Source organism: Cylas formicarius, unplaced genomic scaffold, assembly GCF_029955315.1.
Source record: "Cylas formicarius isolate icCylForm1 unplaced genomic scaffold, icCylForm1.1 PGA_scaffold_2__14_contigs__length_35257938, whole genome shotgun sequence".
In the NCBI taxonomy this organism is placed as follows: domain Eukaryota; kingdom Metazoa; phylum Arthropoda; class Insecta; order Coleoptera; family Brentidae; genus Cylas; species Cylas formicarius.
In genome coordinates this window covers 29,677,602-29,688,405 of record NW_026844319.1, presented here as the reverse complement: position 1 = coordinate 29,688,405, position 10,804 = coordinate 29,677,602, and the positions used below count along the sequence as shown (strand labels likewise).

General features: G+C 35.5%; 1 protein-coding gene across 3 annotated transcripts; it reads left to right on the top strand.

Moving 5' to 3' along the window:
* The first annotated feature begins 873 nt into the window (after nucleotides 1-873).
* LOC132698741 (lipase 3-like) lies at nucleotides 874-10,366 on the top strand. 3 transcript variants are annotated; one of them, XM_060664968.1, is made up of 9 exons: nucleotides 881-1,055; nucleotides 3,938-4,023; nucleotides 4,302-4,389; nucleotides 4,934-5,268; nucleotides 6,265-6,511; nucleotides 7,209-7,367; nucleotides 9,436-9,520; nucleotides 9,625-9,767; nucleotides 10,135-10,366. In XM_060664968.1, exons 3-9 carry the CDS (start codon nucleotides 4,309-4,311, stop codon nucleotides 10,321-10,323), a joined length of 1,239 nt encoding a protein of 412 aa, XP_060520951.1. In that variant the 5' UTR covers nucleotides 881-1,055; nucleotides 3,938-4,023; nucleotides 4,302-4,308; the 3' UTR covers nucleotides 10,324-10,366. The 3 variants fall into 3 exon arrangements, with proteins under 3 accessions (XP_060520950.1, XP_060520951.1, XP_060520949.1); XM_060664967.1 differs by lacking the exon at nucleotides 3,938-4,023 and having other exon boundaries at nucleotides 874-988; XM_060664966.1 differs by lacking the exon at nucleotides 3,938-4,023 and having other exon boundaries at nucleotides 882-1,055.
* The last annotated feature ends 438 nt before the right edge of the window (nucleotides 10,367-10,804 follow it).

Genomic DNA, 10,804 nt, shown 5'->3' with positions numbered 1-10,804 from the left:
CAATAATTTATGCAACTAACTAGTAGCTGTATTCAAATATCCATTATTAATTAAGTCAAATAGAGCAATTGTTAAGCACCAACGCGTTTTTGAAATAAGTGGCAAAATATGTATTGAAATAAATAGTATTTTTCTTGATTCCAAAGGGGCCGGTTTCTATTTCACACCGGATTACGATGACTGTAAATAAGTCTTTAGGTGCGTGAAATATTTAACAAAATTTAGTCAATCAATCTTGATAATTATACACGAAAAAAGATGGTCCTCCATATCTTACCTTAACTATGTCTAAAATTTGTGAGTTCCAACAATTGACAACAAATAACCGAATTAGTGATAGAAATTATTATTGGAAGAATGTGTGATATCACTTATAACAAACGTAATAAACATTTTGATTTTATAATGAACACCGCCATCTGTCGGCCCATAGACGCTTCGTCGAAGTGGTTACTTACGGATCTGCTAGAGTGAGCCACAGAGCAGCAAATTAAAGAGACGAATCCCCTGTTCTAAGACGAAAAGATGGCCGTTGCGTGTATTTTACCGCTCGAGACGTAATTTTGGGTGATTATTTAAAACTCAAGGCGTTGTGTAATTATTCTTTCTCCAGAAAATTATTCATCACCCCCTGGCGGCCTTTTCAGAAACTTAAAGATAATTTCCAGCATTATATATTTGCCCGGGTTTAGAATGTTACTTTAATGATGGCGACATAAATAAAGGCCGCGACTAGTCTCATCTCTTTTAGATACCGCGTCACTGCGTGCACGGAAGCCATAATTTTAAACCGTGTCGCAAAATTGCGACCTTTATACCTGCCGCGGACAATGTTGATTCAAAATTGAAGTCAATTATCATTATTTTTCCAATTTCGTGTCGACATTATCACGACAAGCGTTTAGGTCTGGAGGTTTTTACATGTCGATAATGTCTAAGTCTAAGATGAGTTAATTCCAACTTGGCGGTGACTAGTGATTCGGTGCAGGTTGGTAGTGAAGATAGTGACGCCGGTCGATCCGATCCTTTCGAATATGAAAAGGTTTTGGTGAAAGGTGAAAATCATTGACAATTTTAAACCTATTTTTTAAAGTTTCTTCATAAAAAAATCCATAGGACTCTCAAGAAGCCACCAAATTTATTTACAGTTTAAACATTGTATATACGTATTGCGCGTTGTACTAAGGGTATAATAAACAATTGAAGAGTAGAGAGGAAAAAAGATGTTGGTCCAAAAAACTTAATTCTGAGTAATGGTGATTTTTATTTATGAAGACTACAACAGAACACGAAAAACAAAAATTTTTTGGAATATAATTATTGGTAACTTGAACTAAAATATTTTTTGACAGAATATACAAAAAATATATAAATTATCAATAGAAACGTATAAAAAAAACTTTGATTCCAATACAAAAAAAAACCTGGCAATAAAGATGAAGGTGCATAATCGAATATTGTAATCTTATTGCTTTAAAAAAATCCTGCGCTTTTTGAAAACAGAATCTTTCTAGATGCAGTAGGTCTTGAAATTTAGCTTTAGATGCAGGTATTGGCCCATCATAAGCTAAAGTTGGAAGCAAAAAATACTTTTCAGGTAGCGAAAGTCTTTTTCTTTTTTGTTGCATGACAACATCATCATACGATGATTTTCGGTTACAGTTAATTCTTTGACCGGTCTTGGAGGAAAAGGACACTTGGGCATATAGACATCGACTTGAAATTTGGTTCAACTCTTAAAAATGGACAAGAAATAACAAGAACAAGAAATAACTTTAACTTTTAAATGCCTTAAAACTGCATTCCATTCTTGAGTCAGTTCAACGTACGTTTTCTGTTTCACTAAACCCATATTTCTATCGCATTCTAGATACGAATGTCCACTAACAGGAAAACCATTTTGATTGTGTTAAGTCTTTTAACCAAATTAATAATATAATGTAATTATAAACACCGTCAAATTTTTATTTCGTCCACAGCATGAATCACAAAATATTTTAAGCTTCTTGACATCAAAATTCAGATGGTTGAAAATGTAATCCCATAGCAGTTAAGAACTCTCACCAGCACCATTTTTTCCTGAAACTTCAGTATAAGTATAGAAAAGAGCTTCAGAGTTCGAAAGGACATTTATGTTGAACATGTAGAACGAAAATTTTCTACGATAATACGTGTTATTCCTTGTAATATTCGGCAGATGAAGATTTTTTTCAAAATCCATTACAATAGCTTCCTTGGTTTTGTCTTTTTGAGCCTCATGCCTAGCAGCTTTTTTAAGTTTATAAAAGGTGTCTGCTCTTTTTAAATGTACTTCTTTGTCAACTTGCAAGTTTCGCAGTTCCGTGCGTAATTGCAATGCATTGCGATCGTCTGCACTTTGATTAATTTTTTTTTCAATGTCCTCAATTTTTGCTTTCAACTCATCGCATGTACTACAGGTACCCAAAAGCAATATTAAACTTGGTGTTGAATATTTATCTATATTTTTCATAAGAAAATTTGTACATAGAACACATTTTCTTAATATTGAATTCAGCAGGTAAATAAACCTTCGTTGTTTTAGCCAAGCCACAGTGAGACTTTCTACTCTGACCTGACCGAATCTGCTACTTCTCTGGAAAGTCGGTTAGGTTTGCGCGTTATGAAACCACTCAGATAAAGGGATTGTTCATCATAAACAATGTAGTTGATTAAACTTAGACACGATTGTGCTTAAATCGGCTGCAGTGAGATTTCGGAGACATTTAAGTTTTGAACATTTGTCCATAGGATTTTCATTTCCTTGTTTTTAATTGCTCGGCCATTTTCAACAATAAGAAATACACCACAAAACTTTAGAAACTGTATAAAATTTACGTCAATAAAAACAAATCGGTAACTAGGGACTGAACAGCATGCATTGGTTACTATCATAAACCATCATCGACTGTCATCTTTCTTGCGCACAACTTCAAGTACCTTCATCTTTTTTGCCCACTACTATACATTTTAAATACTGTGTACTGTCATCTTTTTAGCAATTTCTTATAGGTGGATATGGTTAAACCAATTTTCAAATATCACTAGTTAGAATACTATCAATTTTTCGGGCATTTCTAAATATGCTGATCTATATCCAAGAAATCAATTATAATTATAATTAAAATTCCAAAGTTGATGTCGATAACGTTGAACTGCGGCATCCTGGATAATCCACAAGTGAATAATCTAACAATTCCAGCAAATGCAATGGATTTTTTTGTTTAAAATTAATAAAGATTTTGACATTTCCTGCGAAGTAAGACAGAGCCGCATGAAACAGTTTGAAAGTACCGACAAAGGAGAGCAGTCTGCAATGGGTTTTTAACTCCTAACTCCATTCTAGAAATGATGAAACCATAATTTACGTTAACCATGACCCAGTAATGGTCTTGGGGAGAACAAAGTAGCTTTCAAAAAGCTCTGAGTCTTACGAGTGATTTATACTGTTTCAGAGGTTTACTGGAATAAAAAAATCCATTGGAGTCAGATCAGGACTACCGAGAGGCCACGCATATATCACATTTTTACAGATAAGTTACATTGTAATGGCGAAGTAGCTAATTTATTTACAGGTGAAACAGAATGAAATTAGAAAAAAAAGAGTTCTTGAAATTTAGAAATTTCGAAACTCATACAGTAAAAAAGACACCCAGTATAATTCTAGACTCAATAATCACGAAATTTCATTAAACTTGCGTCTTGTGCGTGGTCAATCAATTTTCAAATATCACTAGGGCCTAATATCAATCTTGCGAGCTTTATTAATACGCTGATTTTTCAATAACAAGTCACATAACTTTAAAAAAGTTGATGTCGATAACGCAGAACTAAGATACCCTGTATAAACCAAAGATGAATAAACCAAAAATTCCCGTTAATACAAAAAACTTTTTTATTTTTCATTTCTTGATCACAGATTTTGAGAAACGCATATAGATACACTTTCCGCCAAGTAAGACAGGGATACATGAAACAGTTTGAAATTACTGGCTGAGGAGAGCAGTACGTATAATTAATTATAATTAAATCTAAGATTCCTCGCTATACTATGACACCAATAATGGCCTTGGTGATAAAAAAGTAGCTTTCAAAAAAAAAAGCTCTTGAAGTGCCTCAAGAAAATTTTTAACATATACCGCCAAAACTGACACAGGCAGTTCGTTGGTTGTTTCGTTTGGTTACCTGTGAGCATCTCGTTTGTCGCTTAACAACCCCATCCACCTTCCAAAACAACTTCAAATAGATGGAACAAGTTTCTCATGTTAGTTTTTGGTTTCCAGTTGAAAGATGACCATGACCAGTCAGTATAATCTGTTAGTTTTTGGGATACTGCTACCAGGGTTCATCGCGGGACAAATCATCAATCTCGTAAGTAACAAATTAGTAGTTATTGAACAATTGTTCGAAAAGTTTTGGAGTTGTATCTTCGTGGTAGTCCAAAGTATTTGGAAGAATCGAAAATCACTAAGGGGTGTCATGAGTTTCGAAGAGTACCTCATAAATTTTGTGATATTTGGACCCTAATTTTCCAAAAACTACTAACCCAACAGTTTACTTGGGTTTCATCATTAACAGTGTATTGAGTTTGCTTTCTAGTATACTGGCTACACTCTCTAATTGCATTAAATGCATGTCTCAATATTTACAGTGTGGCAGGACACAAAAAGTAATACCTAACCAATCAACCTCTAGGCCATCAGGGAGTACCACGGGGTAGTATGTTTTGTACACAGGTGTTTTTGATTTTTGAGAAGACTGTTTTGAAAGGTCCTTCTCAAAGCAAAATGTAAATATCTCTCCTGAATTGGGTTTCTACCTTATTAAACCATCACTTAGAGACTTGCTTGTCCTCGATTTCCTCTCACTCCCACCATACTTATGTGGAAAGCACTATATTGAAGAAACCTGACAGGAACAGAGGCTAAAACACGCTGGATACCCACTGGAAACTCACACCGTGGTCACCAAAGACGGCTATATACTCTCCCTTTACCGAGTGTCCGACAGTCCGAACTTACTGCCCTCCGTCGAACACCAAATCGGAAATAAAAGCGTCGTCCTCCTGGTCCACGGCATGGGAGGCACCCCGGAACTCTTCTTCATCCTTGGTCGTGACTCGTTGGGATATTACATGGCGGATAGGGGCTTCGAAGTGTGGATTTTGTGCACCAGAGGAATCAGCTGTTCCAGTGAACAACTGCACAAACGTTACGACTGGGATAGGGATAAGAAGTACTGGGACTTTAGGTGAGAACGCTTCGGTATCTCCTTTACTTCCCCCCTTAATTTTTGGATACATTTGCAGTAAATAATGAAGTCAAGAAAAAATTCCTCAACAGACTTCGGTAATGGGCGTATGGCCATAGTAGTCTCGCCCAACGGTTTGTAAATAGCAAAGAGAAGATGATCTGGGGTAGAAGAGATGGAGCAAATGTTTTTTTTTGTCTGTCCGTAAATTAATAGTATATTATGCAACAAGTGCTGTAAACGCCATTTGACTCATGAGTTTATTTGACACGAGCGGAGCGAGTTTTTAATAAACGAGTGAGTTAAAAAGTTTACCGAACGTGTTGCATACTATACTTTTTCTACGACCGTTAGTTTTTGCGTACATTTTCGCTAAACACGAATACATTCACTGACGTGACTGTCAAACGTCAAAATTCAAAGCGTGGGAAATATCTCCGAAAACATCCGATTGCTCCCAAATCCGTGCGGTAAAATCCCGGAAATGTCCGAAGTGACTCGGAATCATGGGAAACGAAACTGACGTGGCAAAGTGACGTTTCCCGCACGCTAGATCGTTGGGTAATTGGGTATTTTACAGACGGGAGTAGAAAAATATTTCCCACGCTTTGAATTTTGACATTTGTCAATTCTGACGGTCATGCCAGTGAATGTACCCAAAAAGTAACGGTCGTAGAAAAAGTATAGTATGCAACACGTTCGGTAAACTTTTTAACTCACTCGTTTATTAAAAACTCGTTCCGCTCGTGTCAAATAAACTCATGAGTCAAAAGGCGTTTACAGCACTTGTTGCATTATATACTATTAATTTACGGACAGACAAAAACATAACATTTCCTCCGTCGCTTCTAACCCAGATCATCTTCTCTTTGCTATTTACAAACCGTTGGGCGAGACTACTATGGCCATTCGCCCATTACCGAAGTCCGTTGAGGAATTTTTTCTTGACTTCATTATTTACTACAGTTTTTAGTATTCTTTATATTTGTTTTTCAGCTTCCACGATATCGCAACGCGGGACCTTCCCGCGCACATAGATTACGTGCTGAACCGCACGTCGCAATCGTCTTTGTTTTTAATCGGCCATTCGGCCGGAAACACCGTAATTTTCGCGATGGCGGCCGAGCTACCCGAATACAACCGAAAAGTGAAAATCGCCGCAGCGTACGCCATGACCGTTATTTTGAGAGGGTACGATTACCCGCTGATGATTTTCACCGCGTCTGCGGTTAAAGTCTTGAAGGTATACCACAAACTTGTTCAGTTGGAACATTTTTAGACAGCTCGGCTATAAAACGGAACAAAGTTTTCCGGTTCTTGATGACCAACGTCATATTTTGAAAGATTAATGTTTTCTTGTAATCTTTATATTCGTCCTAAGAGCTTTGATGTCGGTTTTGATCGTGTGGTTTTTGTTTCTTATGTGTTTGGTGAAGTTTTTAAGTGTCCAAGTGTTGTAGGCCCCGCTGTTTTTGCATTTCACGCCGGTTGAAGGCTCCGATGGTGCGGGGAGTGACCGGCTGTTTGGTATCGGTGAAGTGAAGTCCTTTTTTGGCAGCTTCGAATAAATGTTGGCTATAGTCTTTGTTCGCGTGTTAACCTGTGACCAAAAGAATGGCAATGGGCGAATGACCATAGTAATATTGCCCAAATGTTTGTAAATACCAAAGAGGAAGAAGTGTTCTATTATTTTGCACTACATAATAAAAGTCATGCTGAACAAATGCAATGTGTTTTATTATATTGATCGCATACAAGTAGTAAATATTAAATTTCAAGTTTAAGCACTCATTATGATTTAAATTTTGTTGCCAGAATGTTTTTTAGTTACGTAACGGTATAACTCATCGGTAGCTGTTGATTGGGGGTCATATACCGGGCGGCCCGTTAAAAAATATATCGATCCGTTGGAATTTTACATGTCAACGGTTTTCTTTTAGGGCCTTTATAGAATTCTCGGCATAGTGGAGTTTATGCCATACGTGCAGTACTTAAGGCCGTTCCTCAGCATCGTTTGTTCCCATCCCGAATATCGGAAGATGTGCATCGGTGGAGTTTCTATCGTCGGCAGTCAAAAATCGATGCTGATGGACTTCGAGGTGGGTATCCCGCAGTGACGCTTCTTCTTTCTTTCTTTAACCATCAAGATAAATTCAAAATACTTAGTAGTTAGCTAATAAATACCAATTAGGTACACCGTGTGGAAAGCCATAGGATACGAAAAAATTGTTACGCTAAAGTTTCTTAGATTTAAAATATTATGATTGTGTTGTTACAGGGTGTGCCAAAAGCCTCCCCCCCACATCAACTTTGTTATTTTAAATGGAACGCTATGTATATTTCGAATCCTTTTTTGAATCCTTGGTTAAAATAAAGGTCACTTTGTTAAGAAATTCCTATTCGAATTTTGCAAGGTTTAGACAGAAATTGAGGTTATGTTTTTTTTTCACATTTTTATAGCCCTATATAAAATTGTGTTGTGACACTACTGATCATATTGATACTATTGTAACGAAAATTTAACCACAGGCTAAGGAGATGATGCACTATTTAATCAGTTTGCTAAGCTTATAATGTGTGTCCCAAATAGGTGGTGCCGTTTTGGCGAATTCAATTAACAAAATCTCAAGATTTTCAAGATATCAAATCTAGGACAAAAAAATTGTCATTTTTCTTATATTTAAATTTTACTTACTTTTTGAGATATTCCAGGTTTAAAATAACACATATAAACATATAAATTCTTGCTGAATTTAAAGCTGGCATGGCAAAGACATGATCCTACTTCTTTTAAAGATATAATACTCCAGATATACGAATAAAACCTGTTGCTAACAATACAGATTTAAAATTTTAGGATTCATGAAAATACCTAATAACAAAATAACACAAAGTAAAAAAACAATTTAACTAAAAAGAGTTCGTTAGTTGGTTAAGTTTGGTTAATACTGTTCCTCTTAAAATGCTCGTTTCATCTCGCTTAAAAACAACAAAGAAATATCGAAATTTTTAAAAATGTAGTTGGCGAGACAGCATAATCCTTTTTTCACGGATTACGGTATAAACAAACTTTGACATGTCTGTTTGTTTTTGATAGTATATATTTTATTTGGATTTTAAATAGGTTATTGTTTTTTGTTTAGTTTAATTATTTATTTTTGTTATTAGGTATTTTCAATCAAGATAGATAATTAATTGTTAAATGTTTCTTTAAATAAGAATTCTGAAGTTTCGTTAATTCTGTTTAGTAAAAAGTCGTTTTTTTGAAAATTTCTGCTTATTAATGGACACCCTGCATGGGCTTATTCGTATTTCTGGAGCATTATACCTTTAAAAGAAGTAGTATTGTGTCCTTACTATTTAAAAAATACCTAATATTGCCAACAAATGGCCTACTCTGGGCGGCTTTAAATTCAACAATAATCCATACGGGTGTTATCTTAAACCTCGAATATCTCAAAAAGTAAGTAAAATTTAAATATAAGATAAATTACAAACTCACCTTATTTTTTGTTCTAGAATTGATATCTGAATAAAAATAAAGGGTGTTACATTTGAAAATCTTGAGATTTTGTTAACTGAATGCGCCAAAACGGTACCAGCTATTTGGGACACCCTCTATAAGTTGAGGCGAACTAATTGAGTAGTACATCGTCTCCTAAGTATATGGTTAAATTTTCTTTGCAATACCTGGATCAGTAGCTTCACAATACTATTTTATATGTTTATATTTTATTTTATATATTATATTCGAATAGAAATTTCTTAAGAAAGTGACCTTTATTTTAACCAAGGATTCTAAAACTTCTAAATATACAAGGTGTTCCATTTAAAATAACAAAGATTATGTCGAGGCGGCACTTTTGGGACACCCTGTATTAACAAAATGATAATATTTTAAATATTCAAGAGAGTCCAAGAAACTTTTGTACGAAACTTAATTTCGTATCCCCTATGACTTTTCAGATCGTATACTGGGTCGTTTTATTTGGCACGCGATGTACATACCTAAAGGCGTACAGCGAGTCCAATATTTCTATTGCGTTCCACAAATTATTTTGCCATTCCATTAGTGTTGTTGCAATTAGAGCAATAAAAAAGAGGTGCCGTCTGCTGTCATGAATTTATTATTTGAACTGACGATATTGATGAATTAACTCGTTTTAGGCAACTCTGCCCCTGGTGATTTCCCATTCGGGGCTCCGATTGGCTAGTAAACAGATTTTTCATTATCTGGAACTGATTGAAGCAGGTAAAAGCTAAGCGCGTGGTAGTTGATGAAATAAATGTGTCATTTGGCTTTGTTTCTGCTACTGACTACGTCACTTTAAACTTAAACTCGCTTTTCTCTTTTAGGTGCCTTTAAAAAATACGATTACGGTCCTAAAAAAAACTCGAAAATTTACGGGCAAACTGATCCCCCACATTATAACCTATCGCGGGTTACCATGGCCGTTGCGAGTTTTAGAGCAGCGAGCGACAGTATTTGCACAAAACAGGTAAAAATTTGATAAGAGATAAGAAGAAGAAAGAATTAATGGTTGCCTCGCAAATACCAAGGCGCTTTTTAAATTCTGAAAGCCGTTTTTGTTAACGTAATGGATTAATTTTTTGTAATTATTTTAAATTTTTATTCTTTCTTCGCGTTTAATGATGTTAGATAAAGGTTAAGATCGTATGTCTACTCAAAAGTTTGAAAATAAATTCCAACATTCAAAACATCTGGAACACTAAACATCTATTTTTTGAGAAACTTTAATTAAAAAATTTTCCATTTATTTTCGACATACGAAATACCATAAGATACGATAAGATAAGAAAAAAAATATAGCCTTTTAATAACTTCGGTATTCTCCGGCTTTTTAGGACGTCCAGGACGCCATGGATCGCATGCCCAACGTTATTTTCGATTACGTGGTACCTTACGAAAGGTTCACTCATACCGATTTTATTTTCACTAGTAACGCGTCCCGACTAGTGTACGAGCCGACTTACAGGTTGTTTAAAGACTTCGACGAAGGAAAAGTGCCGCCAAGAAGGAAGCAACGTAATTGACTTTCGCGTTATCTACTGAAACAAATAAATACAATGTTATAAATATCGGTTACTTACTTACCCCTGCCGCTCACACCAAAATGCCCCCTGGCCATCATTCCTGTCATACAAAAATGCCGATTATTTATTTATTAGTTGACCAAAACTCAAATCTACTTTAAACGATCCCCCGATATAAAGAAAAGAAACCTTCATATAAATGTGTGCCCTAAACGTCGTAACTTTTGAGATGCAAGAAGGTAAAATTTTCTAAAATAATCGTATATTATGCAACAAGTGCGGTAAACGGCATTTGACTAACCAAAACTAACTCACTCGTTTATTAAAAACTCGCTCCGCTCGTGCCAAATAGACGCGTGGGTCAAATGCTGTTTACCGCACTTGTTGCATAATTACTATTATATTAATATCTGTAATACTACATTTTAATGAAATTTGGCAGGAATATGTACCAAGATCACGCGTCACAGTTTCAAACTAC